Here is a 26360-nt window from a genome sequence, read left to right as displayed (position 1 = left end):
TTGGTCCTGATGGTAGGTTTGTTCATTTTCAGCCATCTCCTTTTCTGGTGAAGAATGAGTCTGCTGCTTTCTGGAGGGGTCCTAGGGTTGTTGATGCTTGGTTAGTTAGGCCGGGGTGCCCACGCCTCGACTACCAAATTAATAGCATTACATTACAGCAGATTGATGATGAAAAGAACCTTGGAGTCTAAATCCAATACTCATTAAAAGTTGCACAACAGGTGGGTGTAGCAGTCAGAAAAGCTAACCAAACTCTTGGCATAATCAAGTGTACTTTTGACTATAAGGAAAAGAAGGTAATGGTTGAACTATATAAATCTCTGGTGCGCCCCCATTTGGATTACTGTATCCAAGCATGGAGACCTCATTTTCAGGACATAGCTGCTCTGGAGAAGGTGCAACACCAGGCAACAAAAGTCATTCCAGAGCTAAGTCATCTCCCCTATCCAGAATACTTGAAGGCCACAGGGCTATCAACACTGCAAACCAGGCATGACAGGGTGGATCTCATTGAAACATTTAAAATACTGTGCAAGTTAGAGGATGTTGGTCTGGAGATTTCCTTCAGAAGCTCAGATGTAACACAAACAAGGAGCAACGGTTTCAAGCTCAACAAACCCCAATGTAGGACTGAGAACAGGAGATGCTTTTTCACCCAAAGGGTTATTAATCCGTGGAACCACCTACCCACCGCAGCCGTAACTAGCAAAATCTTGTCTAGTTTTAAAATATACAGTGCCAAGGATCACTACAGTACAGGATCATCAAGGCAAATGAGAGGAGGGGGGGGGGGAGACCTTCGACAAGCTGCCGGCTTCCTGTCCTCGTCGAGGCCACTAGGGTTAGTGGCCCTCTGGTAAATCAAATGAACAAAATGAGTTACAAACAGAATGCAGGATTTCCAGATAGACCTAATATATACTAAGCCTAAGCCACTAATATGCACAGCATTTTGGGCAAGAAATACTGTATTATAAAGGCTTATAATTGCCATTGTCTGGTACTGGAAGCCTGTATTTATAGGTTTATAGACACCTATTTATAGGTTTAAGTCAGCTACTGACCTTTGTCCAGGTTGCATTGTACAAGGCGCTGTGGCTGAGTGGACAGCAAACTGGGCACGTAATCCTGTGGACTGGGGTTCGATTCCCGGCACCAGTGAGAAACAAAATGCAGAGTTTCTATCACTCTGATGCACCTGTTACCTAACAGTAAATAAGTACCTGGGAGTTAAACAGCTACTACGGGCTGCTTCCTGGGTTTGTGTATGGGTGTAATTACCTAAGTGTAGTTACAGGATGAGAGCTATGCTCGTGGTGTCCTGTCTTCCCAGCACTCTTTGTCATATAACGCTTTGAAACTACTAACAGTCTTGGCCTCCACCACCTTCTCACCTAACTTGTTCCAACCATCTACCACTCTGTTTGCGAAAGTGAATTTTCTTATATTTCTTCGGCATCTGTGTTTAGCTACCGGGGGGCAGCCTGTCGGCCGAGCGGAGAGCACGCAGGGCTTGTGATCCTGTGGTCCTGGGTTCGATCCCAGGCGCTGGCGAGAAACAATGGGCAGAGTTTCTTTCACCCTATGCCCCTGTTACCTAGCAGTAAAATAGGTACCTGGGTGTTAGTCAGCTGTCACAGGCTGCTTCCTTGGGGTGGAAGCCTGGTCGAGGACTGGGCCACGGGGACACTAAAAGCCCTGAAATCATCTCAAGATAAGATAACCTCTCAAGAAGATAGCTAGTTTAAATCTATGACCTCTTGTTCTTTAAGTTCCAGGTCTCGGGAAATCTTCCCTATCGATTTTATCAGTTCCTGTTACTATTTTGTACATAGTGATCATATCACCTCCTTCTTTTCTGTCTTCTAGTTTTGGCATATTTAATGCCTCTAATCTCTCCTCATAGCTCTTGCCCTTCAGTTCTGGGAGCCATTTAGTAGCATGTCATTGCACCTTTTCCAGTTTGTTGATGTTCCCATATCTTAAGAAGCACCACACAACTGCTGCATATTCTAGCTTTGGACTAACAAAAGTCGTGAACAATTTCTTTAGTATTTCACCATCCATGTATTTAAAACCATGGAGAATTCTGAAGTTAGAAAGCATGGCACAGGCTCCTCGCACAACGTTCTTTATGTGGTCCTCAGGTGATAGTTTTTTTTATCTAGAACCACTCCTAAATCTCTTTCTTTATCAGAATTCTTTAAAGATTTCTCACATAATTTATAGGTTGTGTGGTGTCTATGTTCTTCTATTCCACATTCCATAACATGGCATTTATTCACATTAAATTCTATTTGCCAAGTGGTGCTCCAATAAACTTATTTTGTCCAGGCCTTTTTGAAGGTCATGACAATCGTCTAAGTTTCTTATCCATACTATTATCTTAGCATCATCAGCAAACATGTTCATATAATTCTGTATACCAACTGGTAGATCATTTATGTAGACAATGAACATCACCGGTGTAAGAACTGAACTCTATGGTACTCCACTTGTGACGTTTCTAAAGTCCGATACATTGACTCTGATTACTGCCCTCATTTTTCTGTCAGTTAGAAAATTTTTCATCCATGTTAGAAGCTTACCTGTCACCCCTCCAATATTTTCCAGTTTCCAGAACAACCTCTTATGTGGAACTCTGTCGAAAGCCTTTTTTAGGCCCAGACAGATGCAGTCAACCCAACCATCTCTTTCCTGTAAAATCTCTGTGGCTCGATCATAGAAACTGAATAAATTAGATACACAGGATCTTCCAGATCGAAAACCATACTGTCTGTCTGATATTATATCATTTCTCTCCAGGTGTTCTATCCATTTAGTTTTTATTAGTTTTTCCAATATTTTCACTATTTTCACTATCGCTATTTTCAGTGATGATGTGTGTGTAATTACCTAAGTGTAATTATCTAAGTGTAGTTACAGGATGAGAGCTACGCTCGTGGTGTCCCGTCTTCCCAGCACTCTTTGTCATATAACGCTTTGAAACTACTGACGGTCTAGGCCTCCACCACCTTCTCACTTAACTTGTTCCAACCGTCTACCACTCTATTTGCGAAGGTGAATTTTCTTATATTTCTTCGGCATCTGTGTTTAGCTAGTTTAAATCTATGACCTCTTGTTCTTGAAGTGCCAGGTCTCAGGAAATCTTCCCTGTCGATTTTATCAATTCCTGTTACTATTTTGTATGTAGTGATCATATCACCTCTTTTTCTTCTGTCTTCTAGTTTTGGCATGTTTAATGCTTCTAACCTCTCCTCGTAGCTCTTGCCCTTCAGTTCTGGGAGCCACTTCGTAGCATGTCTTTGCACCTTTTCCAGTTTGTTGATGTGCTTCTTAAGATATGGGCACCACACAACAGCTGCATATTCTAGCTTTGGCCTAACAAAAGTCATGAACAATTTCTTTAGTATATCGCCATCCATGTATTTAAATGCAATTCTGAAGTTAGAAAGCATAGCATAGGCTCATTGCACAATATTCTTTATGTGGTCCTCAGGTGATAGTTTTCTATCTAGAACCACCCCTAGATCTCTTTCTTTATCAGAATTCTTTAAAGATTTCTCACATAATATATAGGTTGTGTGGGGTCTATGTTCTCCTATTCCACATTCCATAACATGACATTTATTAACATTAAATTCCATTTGCCAAGTGGTGCTCCATATACTTATTTTGTCCAGGTCTTCTTGACCTGTTGACGTGTGTGTGTGTGTGTGTGTGTGTGTGTAATTACCTAAGTGTAGTTACAGGATGAGAGCTACGCTCGTGGTGTCCCGTCTTCCCAGCACTCTTTGTCATACAGCATAACGCTTTGAAACTACTGACGGTCTTGGCCTCCACCACCTTCTCACTTAACTTGTTCCAACCGTCTACCACTCTATTTGCGAAGGTGAATTTTCTTATATTTCTTCGGCATCTGTGTTTAGCTAGTTTAAATCTATGACCTCTTGTTCTTGAAGTTCGAGGTCTCAGGAAGTCTTCCCTGTCGATTTTATCAATTCCTGTTACTATTTTGTACGTAGTGATCATATCACCTCTTTTTCTTCTGTCTTCTAGTTTTGGCATATTTAATGCTTCTAACCTCTCCTCGTAGCTCTTGCCCTTCAGTTCTGGGAGCCACTTAGTAGCATGTCTTTGCACCTTTTCCAGTTTGTTGATGTGCTTCTTAAGATATGGGCACCACACAACAGCTGCATATTCTAGCTTTGGCCTAACAAAAGTCATGAACAATTTCTTTAGTATATCGCCATCCATGTATTTAAATGCAATTCTGAAGTTAGAAAGTATAGCATAGGCTCCTTTCACAATATTCTTTATGTGGTCCTCAGGTGATAGTTTTCTATCTAGAACCACTCCTAGATCTCTTTCTTTATCAGAATTCTTTAAAGATTTCTCACATAATATATAGGTTGTGTGGGGTCTATGTTCTCCTATTCCACATTCCATAACATGACATTTATTTACATTAAATTCCATTTGCCAAGTGGTGCTCCATATACTTATTTTGTCCAGGTCTTCTTGAAGGGCATGACAGTCATCTAAATTTCTTATCCTTCCTATTATCTTAGCATCATCAGCAAACATGTTCATATAATTCTGTATACCAACTGGTAGATCATTTATGTAGACAATAAACATCACTGGTGCAAGAACTGAACCCTGTGGTACTCCACTTGTGACATTTCTCCATTCCGATACATTGCCTCTGATTACTGCCCTCATTTTTCTATCAGTCAGAAAATTTATCATCCATGTTAGAAGCTTACCTGTCACCCCTCCAATATTTTCCAGTTTCCAGAACAACCTCTTATGTGGAACTCTGTCGAAAGCCTTTTTTAGGTCCAGATAGATGCAGTCAACCCAACCATCTCTTTCCTGTAATATCTCTGTGGCTCGATCATAGAAACTGAGTAAATTCGATACACAGGATCTTCCAGATCGAAAACCATACTGTCTGTCTGATATTATATCATTTCTCTCCAGGTGTTCTACCCATTTAGTTTTGATTAGCTTTTCCAATACTTTCACTATTACACTTGTCAATGATACAGGTCTATAATTGAGGGGGTCTTCCCTGTGTGTGTGTAATTACCTAAGTGTAATTACCTAAGTGTAGTTACAGGATGAGAGCTACGCTCGTGGTGTCCCGTCTTCCCAGCACTCTTTGTCATATAACGCTTTGAAACTACTGAGTGTGCGTGTGTGTGTGTGTGTGTGTGTCTGTGTGTGTGTGTGTGTGAAAAAAAAATAATTAGTAGTAGTTAATAACAGTTGATTGACAGTTAAGAGGCGGGCCGTAAGAGCAGAGCTCAACCCTCCACAATCACAATTAGGTGAATACAACAGTTGTCTAACTCCCGGGTACCTATTTACTGCTAGGTGAACAAAGGCAACAGTTGAAAGGAAATGTGCCTATCCATTTCTGCCCCACACAGAAATAAAACCCGGGATCTCTCATTGAGACAAGTACATAGTGCATTGTATTACAGGACTCGCACGTAACCAAATTCAAACAACTGTGTCATAGACTGTTGTACTTTAGAGATGTACCATGGCTCTCAAAGTTGTGGTTGATTGCCATGTCAACTATAGGGCTTAATTTAGTTTAGTTCATAAATAATGCACCCCATTCATATATGTTAACACTTCTCATTTAGTTTTAAGTACAGTATTAACTCATTAAATTTGTAAATAAATCTCCTAATTGCATGAATGTTCATCTGCTCACATTTTTGGAAACAGTAACCAGCTTTTCAGACAAAGGATTTCCAGTAGGCCTTCTTACCTTATATAGGCCTTCATCCAGTAGGCCAAATATACATGGACTTCTCTAAAGCCTTTAATAAGGTTTCACATGAAAGACTGGCAAGGAAATTACAAGCATGTGAAATAAATGGTAGAGTACTAGAATGAATAGAACAATGGATAAAACAAAGAAAGCAAAAGGTTCCCCAAAATGGAAATTAATCTGACTGGAGAAATGTGGTGAGTTGGGTACTGCAAGGTTCCATCAAGGGGCCAACCCCCTTTTTTGTCATTTACATCAATGATACTCTGTAATGAATGTACATCCTGTGAGTTGTAATGGACCCCATATCCATCCTGTAAGTGGTAGTGGACCTGATATCCACCCAAGTGAGCAGTAGTGGACCCCCATACAAATTCTGTGAGTTGTAATATAATGGACCCCAATATCCATCCTGTGAACTACAGTGGAACCAAAAACCTATCCAGTGAGTAGTAGGGGATCCGATGCACATCCTGTGAGCAGTAGTGAACCCCATACCCATCAAGTGAGCAGCAGTGGCCCTGATACCCATCCTGTGAGCAGTAGTGGACCCCCATACAAATCCTGCGAGTTGTAATAAACACCTATATCCATCCTGCGAGCTACAGTGGACCTCATAACTATCCTGTGAGCAATTGGGGACCTAATGCCCATCCTGTGAGTTGTAATGGACCCCCATATCCATCCTGTGAATGGTAGTGGACCCCATACTCATATGTAAGCAGGAGTGGGAAAAGATTACAGACATAATGAGTTCAGGAATTCTACCTCAAAATTTATTTAGCTAAGCAACTTACAGCACTTTGACTTTAACTCTTTGACTTCAGAAACAAAATGCTCCATTTATTATGCACATGTTTTATTTTGAATGATTTTCATCTTTGGAGAGCAGTTGCCTTTGAGGATGCCTATGCCTGGCAGCAATAATCAACTTGACTGAAGATGGTGGTTGTATCCTCCAAAAGGAAGATAATGAACTGTGGTTGGTTCGAAAGCACGATATGCAGAATGTTGTTAAAGTGATTTTAATAAATTAAAGAATTAGATACAGTATGTAGTAAACAAAGCCAATATTTACCTAAAGAGCAGTGTAGAAAATTAGTGGGCATGGCATGAAAATTAGTACCATGCAGTAATAGGGAAAGATAAGATACTGGATGGTAGGAAAGAGACAGAGGACTCACAGTGAATGCTGGGAGCAGGTTGTGGGACGTGGAGGGGAGAAATATCAAAGTGAATATTGATAATGGGTGGAGAGAGAAGGTCTTTTAAGCCAAATAAATGCAGGCAAGGAAGAATAGTGTATCTGTTCAATGTGGAGAGTCTGAATGACCCATCCTCCTGGAGTTTACAAAGTAGCAATCTGTTAATTCATACAGGAAATTAGAGGTAAAGTGGGATGCATATACAGAATCTACCAACTTGTATCATAAGTTAATTACATTAACATTAACAATGGACTGGCTGATGCCTTTAAGAATTATTGCAATATTTGTTGATACTAGATTCTAATTTTAATTGAAAGCCTGCAAATTATGCACGTTACTCACCTGAAAGCTGTTGTATATTTTTTGGAGAATATTTGTTTCTTAAACATGTCAGGTAATATAGAAACTGTATATGATAATATTTTTACTTTAATTTGCCCATCATACATATTTTGAAAAACAAAAACACCCAACCAGATTCATGTTATTGTTGACACAACTGTCAGCATTGATGACACATATATTTGAGTTTTATATTGAAATATTTGGGAGTTTAGTGGTTTTCTTTGGCTTTGTACTGTTTCTAAGAACAGAATTATACTTATCCATGAGGTCTGTGTACATGCGACGCAAAGTTGCCACTTCTTCACGTAGGCCTCCTACTAGTTGGTTTTTCTCATCAACAATTGTCTGTAACAAGAGATACTGTCAACACACATAATTCATATTCATTGAAAACAAAAATATTATCAGAAATATCTTTATCTCATGACTTATTTCCTCTAGAAGTTTATCCTTGAAATAGAGACTGCAAAATAACAAGTTTCCAGACTGCATTACTGGTATACTGTATATACCGTACTTAAGATTTCTACCCATCCAAAATAAGTGCAGAGTAGTTTTTTACTATATTATAGTAAAATCATTTACAAAGATATCAATTTAAATACAAATTTTTTAATTTAAATAATAATTTTATTTAAGAAATACAATGGGGCCTCGACTTACGATGCTAATCCGTTCCCAGAGACGGATCGTAAGTCGAAATATCGTAAGTCGAAGCGATTTTTCCCATAAGAAATAAAGGGATTTGAATTAATCCGTTCCCCACCCTCCAAAATATTAACATACAAATACATTTTATACTGAATACAATGTTTTTTTCTAACTACAATACAGTACCAAAGTTTCACTTACCTTTATGGAGTATGGAAGATGGTGATGAGGCGGGGAAGAGGAGAGTTGTTACTGTTTGGAAGGGGAGTCCCCTTCCATTATCACATCAGGCAGTGATGTTTTCTCGGGGGTACTCTCTCTCTCCTACGTTTTGCCTGAATACCACTAGGACCTGGTTGTGGTTCAGTGCTTGTTTGTCTCACTACAAATTTGTCAAGAGACATTTGTTTTTCCCTTCTATTTAACGTTAGTCGGTAATGATGTATCACAGTATCATTGAATAGGTTAAGGCAACGACATACTGCAGCTTGATTTGGGTGAGTCGTTTCAGCAAAGGTTTGCAATTCTTCCCATATTGCACACATTTTCTTAATTTTTGAGGAAGAAACATCCTCTACTGGCACATCCTCCCCTGAAGAAATTTCCTCAGCTACCTCTTCTTGCTGCTCCTTTTGAAGGGCTTGGAGTTCTTCGGTGGTCAGTTCTTCATTGTGTTCTTCCACCAACTCCTCCACATCAGCACCATCCTACTCCAAACCCAATTGCCGACCCAGAGAAACAATTTCCTCAACAAGAGGCACTTCAGGTTCAGGCTCAAACCCCTCAAAGTCTCGTTCTGCAACACATTCAGGCCACAGTTTTCTCCAGCCAGAGATCATGGTTCTTACAGTCACTTCTTGCCATGCTTTGTCAACAAGTTTTAAAGTACTATAAATGTTAAAATGGTTTTTCCAGAACTCTTTGAGGGTGAGGTTTGTGGCATCCGTCACTTCGACACATCTCCGGAAAAGTGCCCTTTCATAAAGTTTCTTAAAATTGGCAATGATTTTCTGGTCCATAGGCTGAAGTAGAGGAGTGGTGTTGGGAGAAAGGAACTTTATTGTAAGAAACTTAAATTCCTCATCCAATGAATACTCCAAGCCAGGAGCATTATCAAGGAGAAGCAGGGCCTTGAGTGGCAAACTGTTCTCCTGCAAATATTTTTTGATGGCAGGGCACACCACCATATTCACCCACTCCGTAAAAAATTGCCTAGTCACCCATGCCTTAGCATTAGCCTTCCACATCACACACATTTTGTGTTTCTGCACATTATATTTTTTGAAAATCCTTGGATTTTCAGAATGATACACAAGCAAGGGTTTAATTTTCAAATCGCCACTCGCATTACCACACAACACAAGAGTAAACCAATCTTTCATAGGCTTGTGTCCAGGCAATGACTTCTCCTCCTTGGTAATGTATGTTTTCTTTGGCAATCTTTTCCAGAATAGCCCTGTCTCGTCACAATTAAACACTTGTTGTGGTAGGTATGCCTCACTCTGCACAAAATCTTTAAATTCGCCAATGAATCTTTCAGCCGCTGGTTTGTCTGCGCTGGCAGCCTCCCCATGCCTCACAACACTGAATTCCACTTCTTTTTCTAAATTTCTTAAACAACCCCTGCTCGCCTTAAACTCTTTCACTTCTGCATCACTCGTTCCAGGGGTTTTCTTTAAAAGGTCTTCATGCAATTTTCTTGCATTTTCACAAATGATGGCCTCTGAAACGCTATCACCCACTAACTCCTTGTTGTGTATCCAAATTAATAATAACTGTTCAACATCCTCAAGTGTTTGTGTTCTATGTTTCGTGATTATTGATATGCCTTTTGCCCCTTTAGCACTCATAATGTTCTTTTTCTTAGCCAGTATGATGGATATTGTTGACTGAGATTTGTTGTACTGCCTAGCCAGTTCACCTACCCGCACACCATCTTCATATTTACGAATGATCTCTTGTTTCTGCTCTATGGTTGATCAGTCCAGAAACCAGGAGGCCTGGTCGACGACCGGGCCGCGGGGATGCTAAGTCCCGGAAGCACCTCAAGGTAACCTCAAGGTAAGGTATGGTCATTCTTACATGGGCTCTCATATGTTGAGCCTTACCACTGACTTTCCTGGGACTCATGGCACGATAGATAATAATTACTTTAATGTTCAAAATGCAAAAAATCACCACAAAAGCGGAATTTCTTATAGGCGCGATCGTCACTAAGCGGGCAGCTGTAGTAAACTGAAGCAGGTCAGCTGCGTGACCGGGAACCACGCGCTCAGTCGACCCGAATGTGTACCAACAAATATCAGATGTCGACGACACCATCGGATGTCGAGTCGCATTTTTCGATGAAATTTATATCGCAACTCGAAATTATCGTAAGTAGGGGCAATCGTATGTCGAGGTGCCACTGTATACAATATAGAAAAATATGATACAATGGTATAGTAATTGTTAGTAAGTACAGGCATACCTCAGAATAAGAGTTTAATCCGTTCCTGGAGACGCCTCGCCTTCCGAAAACTCGCATTCCGAAGTGAATTTCCCCATAAGAAATAAAGGGAAATGAATTAATCCGTTCCTGACTACCCCAAAAACCCCACATCAAACTAAATTTTTATACCTAATTTATCTAAATAAACCTACAAAACTGTGTTCCAGTTATTACTTACCTTGCTGTCGAGTGCTGTAGGCGTATGGAAGATGGTGAGGAGGGGGGAGGAGGAGAGGAGTTACTGTTTGGAAGGGGAGTCCCCTTCCATAATCACATCACATAACCCCATGCCTTGTAACACTATGGATACCACTTCTCTTTCTAAATTTTTCAAACCAGCCCCTGCTTGCCTTAAACTCTTTCTTATCTGCATCACTCGTTGCAGGGGTATTCTTTAGAAGGTCTTCGTGCAACACCCTGGCTTTCTCACAAATAATGGCCTCCGAAACACTATCACCCCTCAACTCCTTGTCGTGTATCCAAATTAATAACAACTTTTCCACTTCTTCAAGTATTTGTGGTCTTTGTGCCATTAATGTTCTTACTCCTTTTGCCACTTTAGCACCCATAATCTTATTTTGCTTCTTAAGTATAGTGCATATTGTTGATGTGGCTTTGTTGTACTGCCTACAAAGTTCAACAACACGTGTACCGTTCTCATGCTTCCGAATGATCTCTTGTTTCTCCTCTATTGTCATCCTCACATGAGCTTTCTGGCCTTTATCCTTGCCACTGGATTTCTTGGGACCCATGGTGAGATATATAATAACAAATTGTATAGACAAATCACCAAAAATCCAACAAAACACTGAAAATCCGCGAGAAGAATTGATGTGGGGGTAGTCACTGAGCGCGAGACAATGGTAAACTGAGGGGCGGCGGGGCGGCGGGGCGGAGGGGCGACGATCTCCGAACCACCACGCGCTAGGTCGGCCTGTACGCGTATCAACAAACTCGCGTCCCGAAGTAACCCTCGCCTTCTGAGACAAATTTTTGGAGTAAATACTCCTCGCCTTCCGAAAACCTCGCATACAGGGACAATCGCATTCCGAGGTACCACTGTACAGTACTATATTTAATAAGGCCACTAATATACAAAGTGTTTCAGGTACACCTTAAAATACAGTAATGATCTTTAAAGGTTAGATGAGGTAGACACATAAAACTATCATAAAACTAACAAAGTTCTCAAGAAATTTAGCAAATTTCTTTTACATCTTTTAAAGAGGCCATAACACACACACACAAATATTTGGAGGAAATGAATGTGTAATGGGGTAATATTTTAAATAAAATTAGAAATGGTAACTTTTTGGATTGTTGAAAGTTTTGAAACCAATTGACAATTTGGATTTGGTTTTGGATAGTAAGGTGTCGCCAAAGGAACACATGAACATTGTGAGAGGAGTGTATGCGTTGCTCTCCAACTTCAGACTTGCTTTTAATTATATGGATGGTGAAATACTTAAGAAACTGTTCATGACTTTTGTGAGACCTAAACTGGAATATGCAGCAGTTGTATGGTGCCCAAATCTCAAGAAGCACATAAAGAAACCGGAAAAGATGCAGCGGCATGCTACAAAATGGATTCCAGAACTGAGAAACAAGAGTTACTAGGAGAGACTACAGACATTAAACATGCCAAAACTAGAAGATAGAAGAAAAAGAGGTGATATGATCACCACATACAAAATTATTACAGGAATTGACCAAATTGACAAGAAAGAATTCCTGAAACAAGCAACATCAAGAACAAGAGGACAGATTCAAGCTAAGGTAACAAAGGTGCCCCAAAAAATTAGAAAATTTTCTTTTGCAAACAGAGTGGTAGACAGTTGGAACAAGCTAAGTAAGGTAGTGGTGGAGGTCAAAACGTCAGTAGTTTCAAAGTGTTATACGACAAAGAGTACTGGGAAGACGGGACACCACGAGTATAGCTCTCATCCTGTAACTACCCGTAGGTAATTACATGAGACATTTACAAGCAGTAGTTGTTTCAACAATACACAAGTTACTGATTGTAAAACTGTAGACAAGATTTATAAAAAAACGGCATTGAATGTAATGAAACTCCATTTTCTGGGTGAGTCCCGGAGGCTTCCCAGAGCTATCCAGGCTGATAGGGATAGTCCTAATTTTTGGCATCAGTTGATGTGGGTGGAGTTTTTTGTGTTTTTTTTTGAGATACTGTATATACAAGAGCTGTTACATTCTTGTACAGCCACTAGTACGTGTAGCGTTTCGGGCAGGTCCCTGGAATACAACCCCCGCCGCGAAGAATCGGTTGTTATAACCAAGTATCCATTTTACTGTTGAGTTAAACAGAGGCTACAGTTAAGGATTTGCGCCCAGTAAATCCTCGCCGGCCAGGATACAAACCCCATGACAAAGCGCTCGCGGAACGCCAGGCAAGTGTCTTACCACTACACCACGGAGACTGAGTTCTAGGCCTACCGGGGACCATGGCCAGAACCTGGCCCCCTCAAGAGAGGCACGAGGAGCAATGGCTTATAGAAATGCACATGTGATTTTGGAGCATTCTATATCTGCCATCAACCGAGACAGGCATCCAGAAAGGTAAGCACCCCAAAACAAACCCCCTATTCTGGTGAAACCAACGAAAATAACAAAACAAATGAACAGAACTCCCCCAAGGTGAAAATGAGCAAACAAGCATGATGTCACACGAACTGCGCCAGAAGTCTGCGCAGCTTTCCCCTTTCCAGGAGGGGGAAGGGGGAGCCCCAGACCCCCGCGCCGGCGATCCACAGATCCAGTTCCGAGGTTGGATATCAAAAGACACAAAAACCGCTGACTGGGGGGAGGGAAGGTTGCCGGGGAGCAACCGGGACTCCGGGACTCATCCAGAAAATGGCGTTTCATTACATTTAACGCTGTTTTTTTGGGGGGAGCCCCTACGGCTCCCCGAAGCTACTTCACCAAAGATTAAGGAAAAAGGGGACTTACCCGGCAGGTGGTCGGTGCTCCACACCTCAACTCGAAGTTGAGACAGGCTGCAGCCACCGACCCAAAGCGACAAAGGCCCGACTAGGCCCAGGAACGTTCATGATGTAGTGTCCAGCCAGGACCCTGTTCGACCGGCAAAAACCCCATGCCTGAATATCAGCCCAAAACGTGTTCCCAAAAACAGCAGCAAGAGCAGCGAACTTACGAACAGCATGGGCATGGGGATAGACCACAGGCTGGCAAGGCTTAATAACCCTGCGGACGACCTGAGAGACCCGTACCCGCGAAGAGGGAAGAAGGGAAATCGGATCAACCCAAAGCGTGTCCCCGAACACAGAAGCCATGGCGCACAAAAAACGGCGGAGGGCCGCAACCAGACACAAAACATGATGCACCCCGGCTTGACCACCCAAGCATCAACAACCCAAGGACCCCCTTCAAAAAGCAGCAGTCTCATTCTTTGCCAGAAAAGAAGGAGACGGCTGCAGATGAACAAACCTATCTCAACGACCGAAAGAGCAGAAACCCCTGTGCCGGAGGAGAGCATGAAGCTTCCTGACCCTACACCCAGAGGCCAGTGCAACAGGAAAAGAGCCTTCGAAAAACAATCCTGAAATGAAGCCACAACAGAGGAGAAGAGAGATAGGAGAGCACCCTGTCCAAAGACCAGGATGGCTCAGGCGGCGCATGAGCATGCCGGAGGTGAAACAATGCACGAGACAGCTTGCTAAATGGTGCAGAAGTAACATCTATACCAAAAGCAAGCTGAAGCGGCTCCGCCAACGCCGCACGATGCGAGGCGACAGTACTGTATTCGGCATAAAATGACCGTCCTGGAACAACCACGAGAGAAAGGACAACACCACACAAACCGAAAGCGAAGTACAACGACAGTCAAAAAAGTAACAGAAGGACTGCCAGGAAACTTCATACTGCCGCCGAGACGAAGCCCACAGGTGGGTCACTATCAACGAAGCCACCTGATCACCATACATATAGTGATAAACTCAGTAAAAAATACCAAACCCGTAGACTCGAGGAGAAGAGCGAACCAGTCACGTAACGAACTGGGCCGATCTTCTGAAAGAGGCAGAGCCGCAGAAAAACCTCCGGGTTCTAACACCAGGCAAGCAGCGCCTGAAACCACGGCTGAGCAGGCCACCATGGGGCCAAGAGAACAACGCGCCCCTGGTAAGTCTCCAAGCGCGCCAGGACCTGGAGCAACAGCTGAACCGGAGGAAAGAGGTACAGGAACTCCCACCTGGATCAGTCCTGCCAAAAGGCGTCGATCCCGACAGCCCCGTGGTCGGGGAAGGGGGGCCACATATACTGGAAGATGCCTCGACCACGCTGATGTGAAGAGGTCCACCTCCAGGTGCCCAAACATCTGACAGAGCCAACTGAATGAGTCGGCATCAACCGTCCATTCTGTGGACGGGAACGAACCGGGACAGACCGTTTGCCAGGATGTTGGACACCCCTCAGACGTGAACCGCCAGGAAAGCCAAACCCCGAGAACTCAGCAGACGAGTCACCCGAAGCGACCAACCCAAAAGAGCCAAGGACCACATCGAACCCCTTCGGTTCAGGCAATGAACCACTGAGAAGCAGTCTGAATGGAGCCGGATTATCGATCTGTGGGTAACCCGAACCCTCCGAAGTGCAAACCACACCACCGCGAACTCCCACACTGTGCTGTGGGCTCGATGGAAGGACAAACCCCACCGCCCCTGGCCGGTCTGGTGAGCACTGGTCACAAGGCCCCAGGCGAGAGAAGCTGCATCCGTGAACACATCGAGCGAGGGCTCGGGTAGGCGCCTAGGCACTGAACCCCCAAAAACCCAAAGAGGAAGCAGGCACACAGCAGCCAATATAAGGTCCCCCCGGGGGTCGAACCCAGCGATCGCGAGAAAGGTGGAAGGGATGTCCCAGAAGGACCTAGAATATCTGACGAAGCCAAACCCAACCCGGCAGGTGGATCATCATCACAAAGTTCAGGCTCCCGCACAGACCTTCAAGCAACCGCCGGGTGACCTGGGAGCCCCCCAGAAACTAATGCATGTGGGACCACAGCCGAAGAAGAGACTCCGGAGGAAGAGACAAGGAAGTGGTCCGAGAGTCCTACCCAAGGCCCAGCCAGTTTCGAACCTGGAAGGGAACCAGATGGGACTTCCGCCAGTTCACCAGGAACACGAACCCGCCTAGCTGGGAAAACACCACACCCTTGGCGAGCAGACAGGTGGACCGACTGGGAGCCCAAACCAGCCAGTCGTCGTGGTAAGCCAACATCCGAACACTTAACAGATGCAGATTTGCCACAACGAACCATGTGAGACGTGTGAACACGCGAGGTGCCAGGTTTAACCCGAACAGGAGACAGCGAAAGCAATAACTCTGACGCCCCACCACAAAACCGAGCCAGTCCCTAAACCTCGGATGAACTGGGATGTGCCAATATGCGTCCTTGAGGTCCAAAGACACCATCCAAGCGCCCGGCTCCAGAAGAAGCCAGACCTGGGACAGAGTGGTCATCCAAAAGGAGGGGCAAAAAACCCAGGGGTTCAGATGGGACAAGTCCAGAATGAACCGCAGGTCTGCACAGTCCCATTTCGGAACTGAAAACGGGCGGGAAACCCACCTGAAGGACATTGTCGTTTCGGCTATGCCCAAGCGCACCCACTCCAAAACGACCCGACAGAGCACAGGAGAAGAGGCATGCCCTGCCAGCCCCGAACCCCCTGAAGGAGGAGCCACCCAATGCCACTACAGGCCGCGAGAAATGACCTGAAAAGTTCACGAATCGTGGGACCAGGCATGAGCGAACAGAGGAAGCCTCCCCTCCATGGCCCCTCAATGAGGCGAACTGCGAAAGGACTGATGCTCCCTTACGAGAACCTGACCTGCACACACAGTGTATACTGCGCCGACCAGATGCAGCCGGGAACGAAGGCTGCACCGGCTTCGAAAATGGCACCTGTGGCCCTCCTCAATGTGCGGAACCGCGGGCCCTTGCACGACCCTCTGGGAGGAACCCATCGTGGACCCCCGGAGAACCAAAAGGTCAGACATTGGGCTGCAGCTGGAAGAAACCGCCTGCATACACTGTTCGACCACAGAAGCAGCAAAGGACAAAAGGGCGAAGACAATCTAAGAGCCAGGGTCCAAGTGGATTCCAAGGAGGAAGCGAGCACCACCTGCTGACCCACGAGGTGCGCAGCAAAAAACCGCAACAGCACATCCTGCAGGATCTGCGCAATCAGCTTCATAAGGGCAGATGACGCACAAGCAGCCGAGGCCAAGGCTCTAGACCTAGGAACGGCCCCAAGTGCCTATACATCCTCTGTAAGCCAATCCGAAGACAGCTCAAGGGGAGGAAAAGAAGTGCAGGACCGAAGCTAACGAGCCTCGTCCGCGCAAGTCCTCAGCCACAAGTGCTGCCGACAAGGAGGGAACCTGTACGTGAAGCTGAACCACACCAACATCCCGCAGAAGAGCCGGAGCGAAAAGGCATTCATTAAGGTGCGCAAAGTCGCCCTCCCAAGGTAAACATGGATTACAGTCAACACCTCACGCCACTTCAGAGTGCTGGTACGACAGAGGGTGTCACAAGCATTCAGCGAAAACAAAGGGCAGTTCGCTAGCCAGGATGACTCTGGAACCTCATAACAAACCCAGTATGGAGACGAAGACCAAACCTGAAGGAAGACGGACTCATTATAGAGGCATAATCCTGGATGCACAGGAGGTAAACCACAATGGCCGCCCGCACCTTAGGCGGAGAGATGCAGGGAAGCCGAAAACCTCCGGAAGGATGGAACCGAAGGACCCGCAGGGACACGGAACCGAACTCGGGGAGGAGCCAAACCCAAATCCAAGTCGTACCCAGAGGAGGGAAAGGAAAACCCCACTCCTTGTAACAGCAAGCCCTGCTCGGAGGATTGGAAAACTCAGGTGGGGTCCAATGGGGCCCAAGGCCTCCCCAAGTCAGCTCCTCCCCAACCCCAGGAAAAAGCCGGTCAGCTGGAATAGCAGGAAGAAGATGGGCCCACTGGTCAGACCCTAGAGCTACGGCAGGAGAAACCGACTCGAATGCCTCCTCAGCCACCCCAGAAGGGGCAACCCCTGAAACTGCCCGAGTCTCAGAAACCTCTAAATCCTGCCCCAACCCCGAAGCCCCTCAGACGTTTAGGAGCTGGAAGCAGGAGGGGGGGAACTAAATGAACCACAGCAGGGGAAGAACGAGGGGGAGGGGTGCGGACGGAACCAAGGCCGAAGCGACCAACACCCACAAGTCCAGGTCCCAATAAATAAAACTGGGCAGCCTCGGGGCATCTGGGGAAGCAATCAACCTAGCACGCTGCAGCAACCTAAACCTATCCTGCAATGCACGAGCTGCCTGCACCTGAATTATATCATCATCAGATTGGGTCAACTGAGTCACATACTAGCATCAAAGCTCGCAGGACTCGGTCAAATGTGTCACCGACCCAACAGGCAACATGGCGGAGGCAAAAAAATGAGCATCACCCTGAGACAAGGAGACAGAGCAACCCTCAAATTCGCAAAAAGCATGAGACTCAGGGGTCACATCCATTGGACCCGAGTACCCCGCGGGGCTTTCCAGGGCCCTTAGACTGGGTCTACTAATGGTAATCCCAGGCAGGGTACTACTAACCGGCACCCAAGCTACCAACCAACACTGCTAAAGCTGAATCCTCGGGACGTGTCCACTCACGAGGGCAAAGCAGGGGGTACCACCAAACTACCACTTACCTCAAGGCAAAGGAGGAAACCCCCAAACACTTGGGTTAGTCAATCACCAAGCATCGAAATACCAACAGGTGTAGACCAAAGCTAGGTGACTTGTGGAAGGTAACCCCAAGCCCCGAGGGCAGTACTTACAAAGCCCTTAGGGAAGTTAGCCTCTAAGCGCATGCAGCCCGAGTACCCTGGAATATTTCTCCCAGCTCGCACACCACCGAAGAGAAGTACTGAACCCAGGCACAGCACAAAGAGAATCTGGAGCTGGAGCCACAATGACTAAGCCTTATCCCATCAGCCGAGGAACTGGAGGTGAGGATCGCCGGGGCGGTGGTCTGGGGCTCCCCCTTTCCCCTCCCGGGGAGGGGTGGAGCTGCACAGACATGCAGCGCGGCTTGTGTGATGTCATACTTGTTTGCTCGTTTTCCCTTGGGGGAGTACTGTCCACTTGTTTCATTATTTTCTTTGGTTTCACCAGAATAGGGGTTTGTTTTGGGGCGCTTAACTTTCTGGGTGCCTGTCCCGGTCGATAGCAGATACAGAATACTCCAAAATCACATGTGCATTTCTATAAGTCATTGCTCTTCATGCCTCTCTGAGGGGACCAGGTTCTGGCCGTGGTCCCCGGTAGGCCTAGAACTCCACCCACATCCGCTGGGATCCACTGATCCCAAAAGTTAGGACTATCCCTATTAGCCTGGATAGCTCCGTGGAGTCATAGGGGCTCCTCCCAGAAAAGATGTACATTTCTTTATAATGACCAGACCACACACTAGAAGGTGAAAGGACGACGACGTTTCGGTCCATCGTGGACCATTCTCAAGTTGATTGATTCGAGTCGACAATCGACTTGAGAATGGTCTAGGATGGACCGAAACGTCGTTGTCCATTCACCTTCTAGTGTGTGGTCTGGTCAACATTCTTCAGCCACGTTATTGTGACTCATCGCCTGCATTTCTTTATGATACTGTATTTAGAAACAGCAGTATTAAAGGTACAGATGATAATGCTAATAAGCAGTTCTGTGGGGCACTGGTGAGTGCATTCTGCTCACTGCATAGCCTGCTAAGCTCCATCAACTTTTAATTTCCATTGTTAGGGACATGAAGCCTGTACTTACACTCCCATACACTTACATATATCTACTTAAAAAAATCAAAATCAAAATGTTTATTCAGGTAAAAGTACATACATAGAATGTTGAGTTACAAACATAATGTTGGATTTATAGATAGAGCTAGTACATACAATATGTACCTAAAGCCACTAATACGCACAGTGTTTCAGGCTACATACTTAGGCCTTTCGTAGTCCCTCTAGGCCACCAACCGACCTTACCCTGGATGCAACCCACAAAAGTTATCTAATTCTTGGGTACCTATTTTATTGTTAGGTGAAAAGCGGTATTAGGTGAAATGAAAAATGCTCAACCATTTCTGTTCTGCCTGGGGACTGAACCCAGTCTCTTGGCTGCGAGCCAAGAACATTAAGCATTGTACTACAAGCTGCATAACAATATTTAATGCAGAGGTTAGCACAGTCAATTCATAGCAGAAAGGTCCCAAGTTTAATTCCTGAACAAGATTGAGATGTTTTGGCATATTTCCTTTCACCTGATGCCTCTGTTTACCTAGTAGTAAATATGTATTGTACCAGGCAAAAGCTGTGAGTTCCGTCCTGAGGAAGGTCGGTTGCTGGCCTTGGGAAACCTCAATAAGGCTTCCTGTCCTCAAAAATAGATAATCAAACCATTCAAAATGTTCAGTGAATTCTGAAAGCCAAAGTTTTTTGGTGGTATCTTTCACCATTGGTGCAAGATACCTTTTTTTATTTTTTTTATTTATATATACAAGTCCTTACATTCTTGTAAAGCCACAAACACCCATAGCATTTCAAGCAGGTCCTTAATCTTAATTTTTCCTGGAATACGATCCACCAAATCGTTTAACAACCAGGTACCCATTCACTACTGGGTGAACAGAGGCATATAGTTAAGAATTGGCACCTAGTCAATCCTCCCCAGCAAGGATACGAACCCAGGCCAAATCGTTTGCTAAAAGCAGGGCGAGTGTCTTACCACTGTGCCTTGGAGACTGCATATTTTATACAGTACCATACTGTAATTAGTGTGTTACATAGTGTTACTACTGTACACAACTAAGAAGTAGAAAGATAATAAACTATTGCCTGTTTGGTATTTTCTTTCTTTATTATGCACCCCATTTGGTAGATGATCAAATTAACACCTTGTTAAACTTATAATATTTGAATTTATATAAACTTTCATAAATACAATTTTATTTAAGCTTTTAATTTTGATAAAAGACCCAATATTTACCTCCAACTGATGGCTGACATGACTAAATGAGGTTGGGTCTAAATTTGCTGCTGATAGAACCTCTGAGAGAACAGCTTCCTTCTTCTCTAAATGCTCCGACACCTGCTTAAAAGAAAATTAAATGAAACTTAAGATTTTATACATTTGTGCACTAAAAATTTTAATGTAATAATAACAATAAAAAAGAAGTATTTACTATGCTAAGCATTATAAATACAATGGAAATAAGAACCCACTATTTTAATAAGGAACTGTAGACCAAATATTTTGGTCCCAAACCAGGACTTTCTTCAGTCTACATTTCCTTGTGTTTTCAAACTAGTGTGTTGTTATTTCCATTGATTAGTACACTAAAGAGCTTCATTCTCATAATAAATGCAATTTATATAATAGATTGATTCAGATAGAAAACAGATTTTCATCTTGAGTGGATAACGCTAGAACATGAAAATACAGTATTCCAGTATGTTGAATATGAAATTCCAGTAAAATGTGACCTATTGGGACCAAGAAATCTAGAGATGGTGGAGGCAGCACTTGGACACTGATGCCTGGAGAACCAGGTATCTTTATTTACTTGTTAACTCTTGAAATGCTCATATCATCTTAAGAAGATCAAGCCATGGTGTGCATATCATCCTATGATGTTTTAGGTACTTTGTAACACTTGAAATTTCCCTGTGGTACACTGGGTTCTCAGTCGATATTTGCATCATCCAATAAGCATACAACCACCGTCTTGATTTTTTTTTAAATATTGACATTTTAACAATGTTTAAGGCATTGTTTTTAATAAAATAGGAAGAAAAAACAGATTGTTTTGAATTGTTATTGTTTGTGCACTTAGGATAAATTAAGCATTGTCTCTTATTTTCATTTCAAAGGTTAAAAGCCTACCTGAGAGTAGACATATTAATAATAATTGAAATGATTAATGTACGACTTGCCTGGTTTAATCTCTTTTCCAGCACAATATTTCTAAGCTCACTTCGTTGTTGCACTTCCCCAACCACTGCGACGAAGTGATCATACAGCTCTCTTCGTTCACGTTCAATCTGTGGACAATTTATAGTACAGTATTGTAGTAACAAGGAGTGAAATAGTACCACAACACTATATTACGTTTACAAAAAAACAGCGTTGAATGTAATGAAACGCCATTTTCTGGGTGAGTCCTGGAGGCTCCCCGGAGCTATCCCAGGCTGATATGCTAATGTCAGACTTTGGCATCAGTCATGTGTATGGAGTTCTTAGGCCTACCGGGGACCACGGCCAGAACCGGGCCCCCTCAGAGAGGCAAGGGGAGCAAAGGCCTATAGAAGCTCCCGTGTGGTTGGAAGCATTCTATGTCTGCCATCGACCGGAACAGGCACCCAGAAAGGTAAGCGCCTCAAAACAAACCCCTATTCTGGTTAAAATTGCTACCAAAAACCGAACTAGTGGATAGAACTCCCCAACCGAAAACAAGCAAACTAGTGTGACGTCACACACCGCCGCGCCGCTGTCTGCGCAGCTCCCCCCTCCCCGGGAGGGGGAAGGGGGAGCCCCAGACCCCCCACGCCGGCTACCCACACCTCAGTTCTTGAGGCTGGATGTCAAAACCGCCGACCGGAGGGAGGGAGGGATGCCGGGGAGCCTCCGGGACTCACCCAGAAAATGGCGTTTCATTACATTCAACGCTGGTTTTCTGGGGGGAGCCCCGTCGGCTCCCCGGAGCTAACTACCCACAGACAGAAAAAAGAGGGACTTACCCGGGAGGCGGTCGTCGCTCACTCCTCAACTCGAAGCCGAGACAACTGGCTGCAACCGCCGACCCAAAGCAACACAGGCCCGACGAGGCCCAGGGACATTCACAAGGTAACGAGCAGCCAGGACCCTGTTCGACCGCCAAAATCCCCACGCTCGAATATCAGACCAAGACATATTCCCAAAGACGGCAGCAAGAGCCGCGAACTTACGAACGTCATGGGCACGGGGATAGATCGCAGGCTGGCTGGACTTAATAACCCTGCGGACGACCTGAGAGACCCGAACCCGCGAACAGGGAAGAAGGGAAACCGAATCAACCCACAGCGCGTCCCTGGACACACAAGCTGTGGCGCGCAAATAACGGCAAAGCGCCGCAACCGGACACAAAACATGATGCACCCCCGGCCTGACCAACCAAGCATCAACCACCCATGGACCCCTTCGGAACGCAGCAGTCTCATTCTTCGCCAGAAAAGAAGGAGACGGCTGCAAACGAACAAAACAATCACCACGATCAAAAGAGCAGAAACCCCTGCGCCGGAGGAGAGCATGAAGCTCCCCTACCCGACCCCCAGAGGCCAAAGCCAACAAGAAAAGTGCCTTGGAAAAACAATCCTGGACCGAAGGGGCAACAACGAAACGAGGAGACGAAAGGAAAGCGAGCACTCTGTCCAAAGACCAGGACGGCTCAGGCGACGCATGAGCAGGCCGGAGGTGAAACAATGCATGAGACAGCTTGCGAAACGGCGCAGACGTAACATCGATACCGAAAGCAAGCTGAAGTGGCTCCGCCAGCGCCGCACGATATGAAGCGACAGTGTTAGGCATAAGATGACGGTCCTGAAACAACCACGAGAGGAAGGACAAGACCACCCGAACAGACAAGGAACTAACACGACGAAGACGCAAAAAGAAACGGAAGGACCGCCAGGAAACTTCATACTGCCGCCGAGAAGAAGCCCTCAGGTGGGACACCAACAAGGAGGCCACCTGATCACCATAGAGATGATGATAGACTCGAGTCAAAAAACCATACGCAAAGACTCGAGGAGAAGATCGAACCAGCCACGTGACGTACAGGCCCGATCTGCTGAAAGAGGCGGAGCCGCGGGAAAACCCTCGGGTTTGGACACCGAGCAACCAGCGCCTGAAACCAAGGCTGGGCCGGCCACCAGGGAGCCAGAAGGACAACTCTCCCCTGGAAAGTCTCTAAGCAAGTCAGGACCTGGAGCAACAGCCGAACCGGGGGAAAGAGGTACACGAACCCCCACCTCGACCAGTCTAGCCGAAAGGTATCGACCTCGACGGCCTCGCGATCAGGGAAGGGCGCCGCATAAACGGGAAGACGCCGCGACCACGCCGACGCGAAGAGGTCCACTTCGGGGCGCCCGAACGTCTGGCAAAGCCAACGGAAGGACTCGTCGTCGACCGTCCACTCCGTGGAGAGGGGAACGAAGCGAGACAGGGCGTCGGCCAAGACGTTGGACATGCCCCATACGTGAACCGCCAGGAGAGCCAAACCCCGAGAACTCAGCAGACGAGTCACCCGAAGCGACCAACCCCAAAGAGACAAGGACCGCATCGAACCCCCGCGGTTCAGGCAATGAACCACCGGAGAGCAGTCCGAATGGAGCCGAATCGTCGATCCGCGGGCCACCCGAATCCTCCCCAGAGCAAACCACACCGCCGCGAACTACCGCACCGTGCTGTGAGCTCGATGGAAGGACGGATCCCAACGCCCCTGGCCGGCCTGGTGAGCACTGGTCACAAAACCCCAGCCGAGAGACGACGCATCCGTGTACACATCGAGCGAGGGCTCGGGTAGGCGCCAAGGCACTGAACCCCGAAAAACCCAAAGAGGAAGTCGGTGACGCAGCAACCGACGCAAGGCCCCTGGGGGTCGAACTCTGCGATCGCGAGAGAGGCGGAAGGGGGAACCCCAAAGGAACCAGAACAGCCGTCGAAGGCAAACCCGACCCGGCGGGTAGACCACCATCGCGAAGTTCAGGCTCCCGCACAGCCCCTCGAGCAACCGCCGGGTGACCCGAGGGCCCTCCAGAAACAGATGAAGGCGGGACCGCAGCCGCAGGAGAGACTCCGGAGGGAGAGACAAGGAGGCGGTTCGAGAGTCCCAAACGAGACCCAGCCAAGTCCGAACCTGAGAGGGAACCAGATGGGACTTCCTCCAGTTCACCAAGAACCCGAACTCGGCGAGCTGGGAAAGAACCAAATCCCTGGCTAGCAAGCAAGCTGACTGGCTGGGAGCCCTAACCAGCCAGTCGTCGAGGTAGGCCAACACCCGAACACCTACGAGACGCAAACGAGCCACCACAACCCGTGTAAGGCGCGTGAACACGCGAGGTGCCAGGTTCAACACGAACGGGAGACAACGAAAGCGGTAACTCAGACGCCCCACAACAAAACCGAGCCAGTCCCTGAACCGCGGATGAATTGGGACATGCCAATAAGCGTCCCGGAGGTCCAGGGACACCATCCAAGCTCCCGGCTCCAAGAGGAGCCGAACCTGAGACAGCGTAGTCATCCAAAAGGAGGGGCAATGAACCCAGGGGTTCAGACGGGACAAGTCTAGAATGAACCGCAGGTCCGCGCAGTCCTGTTTCGGAACCGGAAACAGACGGGAAACCCAGATGGGTTTCCCGTCTGACGACGACGTTTCAACGACACCCAAGCGTACCCACTCCAAGACAACTCGACAGAGCGCAGGGGAAGAAACCTGCCCTGCCAGCCCCGACCCCCCAAAGGGGGAAGGGGCCACCCAACGCTACCGCAGGCCGTGAGACACGACCCGAAAGGCCCACAAATCGTGGGACCAGGCGCGGGCGAACAGTGCAAGCCGCCCCCCCCATCGCCCCGTCAAGGGGGCAAACCGCGAAAGGGCCGGCGACCCTTACGAGACCCAGAACCCCGCACAGCGCGAACACCGGGCCGACCAGACGAGGGAGGGTCCGCAGGAGGAGCCAACCCCGAACCTGACACCAGTGGCCTACCACGACGAGAGGAACCCCGAGCCCTGGCACGACCTTTCCGGGAAGACCCACCCCGGGACCCCCGGAAAACCAACAAGTCCGACATCGGACGACAAGCCGCCGACGCAGCCTGAATAAACTGCGCCACGGCCGACTCCTCAAACAGAAGAGGACAAAAAGGTGAAGAACGCCTAAGAGCCAGAGCCCAAGCAGATTCCACGGAGGAACCCAGCACCGCGTGCCGACATGCGAGACAGGAAGCATAAAACAGGGAAACCGCATCCCGCAAAATCGGCGTGAACAGCTTCAACAAGGCAGCCGACGAACGCGCAGCCGAGGACAAGGTGCCGGACCCCGGGACGGACCCAAGCGTCCCCACATCCTCCACGAGCCAATCCGAAGACAGCTCCAGGAGGGAAAAGGACCGCAAGGCCGAAGCCAAAAGGCCCCGGGCGCGCAAGTCCTCCGCAACGAGTGCCGCCGAAAGGGAGGGAACCTGCACATGGAGCTGAATAACGCCCACATCGCGGGGAAGGGCAGGGGCAAACAAGCACTCATTCAGGTACTCAAGTTCGCCCCCCAGGAAAACCTAAAGCACCTTGGAAGCTTCCCGCCACTCCAGCATGCGGGAATGACAGAAGGAATGCCAGGAATCCAGACCAAACAAGGGGCAGTCTGCTAGCCAGGACGACTCCGGAACCTCGTAACGGAGCCAGAAAGGGAACGAAGTCCCAAGCCTGAACGTGGACGGATCCATTTCCGAGGCATAATCCGGGTCACGCAGGAGGTAAGCTGCAAAGGCCGCTCGCACCACACCAGGTTGGATGCGATAAGCCGAAAACCTCCGGAAGGACGGAACCGACATACCCGGGGGAACACGGAACCGAACCCGGGGAGGGGCCGACACCAAATCCAACTCGTACGCAGAGGGGGGAAAGGACGAGGAGGTGCAGACTGAACCAGGATCGATGCGACCCCCACCCCCAAGTCCGGGTCTCGAAAAGCAAAGCGGGGCAGCCCCGGGGCATCCGGGGGAGCAACCAACCGAGCGCGTTGCAACAGACGAAACCTA

The 26360-nt window shown here is 46.8% G+C and overlaps 1 protein-coding gene across 2 annotated transcripts in view; it reads right to left on the bottom strand.

Annotated features, from left to right (window-relative positions):
• Positions 1–7410: 7410 nt before the first annotated feature.
• The window catches only part of LOC123757997 (Growth arrest specific protein 8), a 168082-nt gene continuing 149132 nt past the window's right edge, over positions 7411–26360 (bottom strand). For both annotated transcript variants that reach the window (XM_069338917.1, XM_045742102.2), the window contains 3 exons: positions 21500–21607; positions 20553–20654; positions 7411–7689 (listed from right to left, as the gene is read on the bottom strand). In XM_069338917.1, coding sequence (XP_069195018.1) covers positions 7531–7689; positions 20553–20654; positions 21500–21607 — 369 coding nt within the window. In that variant the 3' untranslated portion in view covers positions 7411–7530. The remainder of the gene's footprint in view (positions 7690–20552; positions 20655–21499; positions 21608–26360) is intronic.

This window comes from Procambarus clarkii, chromosome 40 (assembly GCF_040958095.1).
Source record: "Procambarus clarkii isolate CNS0578487 chromosome 40, FALCON_Pclarkii_2.0, whole genome shotgun sequence".
Lineage (NCBI taxonomy): Eukaryota > Metazoa > Arthropoda > Malacostraca > Decapoda > Cambaridae > Procambarus > Procambarus clarkii.
The sequence above is the reverse complement of the archived record's forward strand: the minus strand, read 5'-3'. Positions and strand labels throughout refer to the sequence as shown.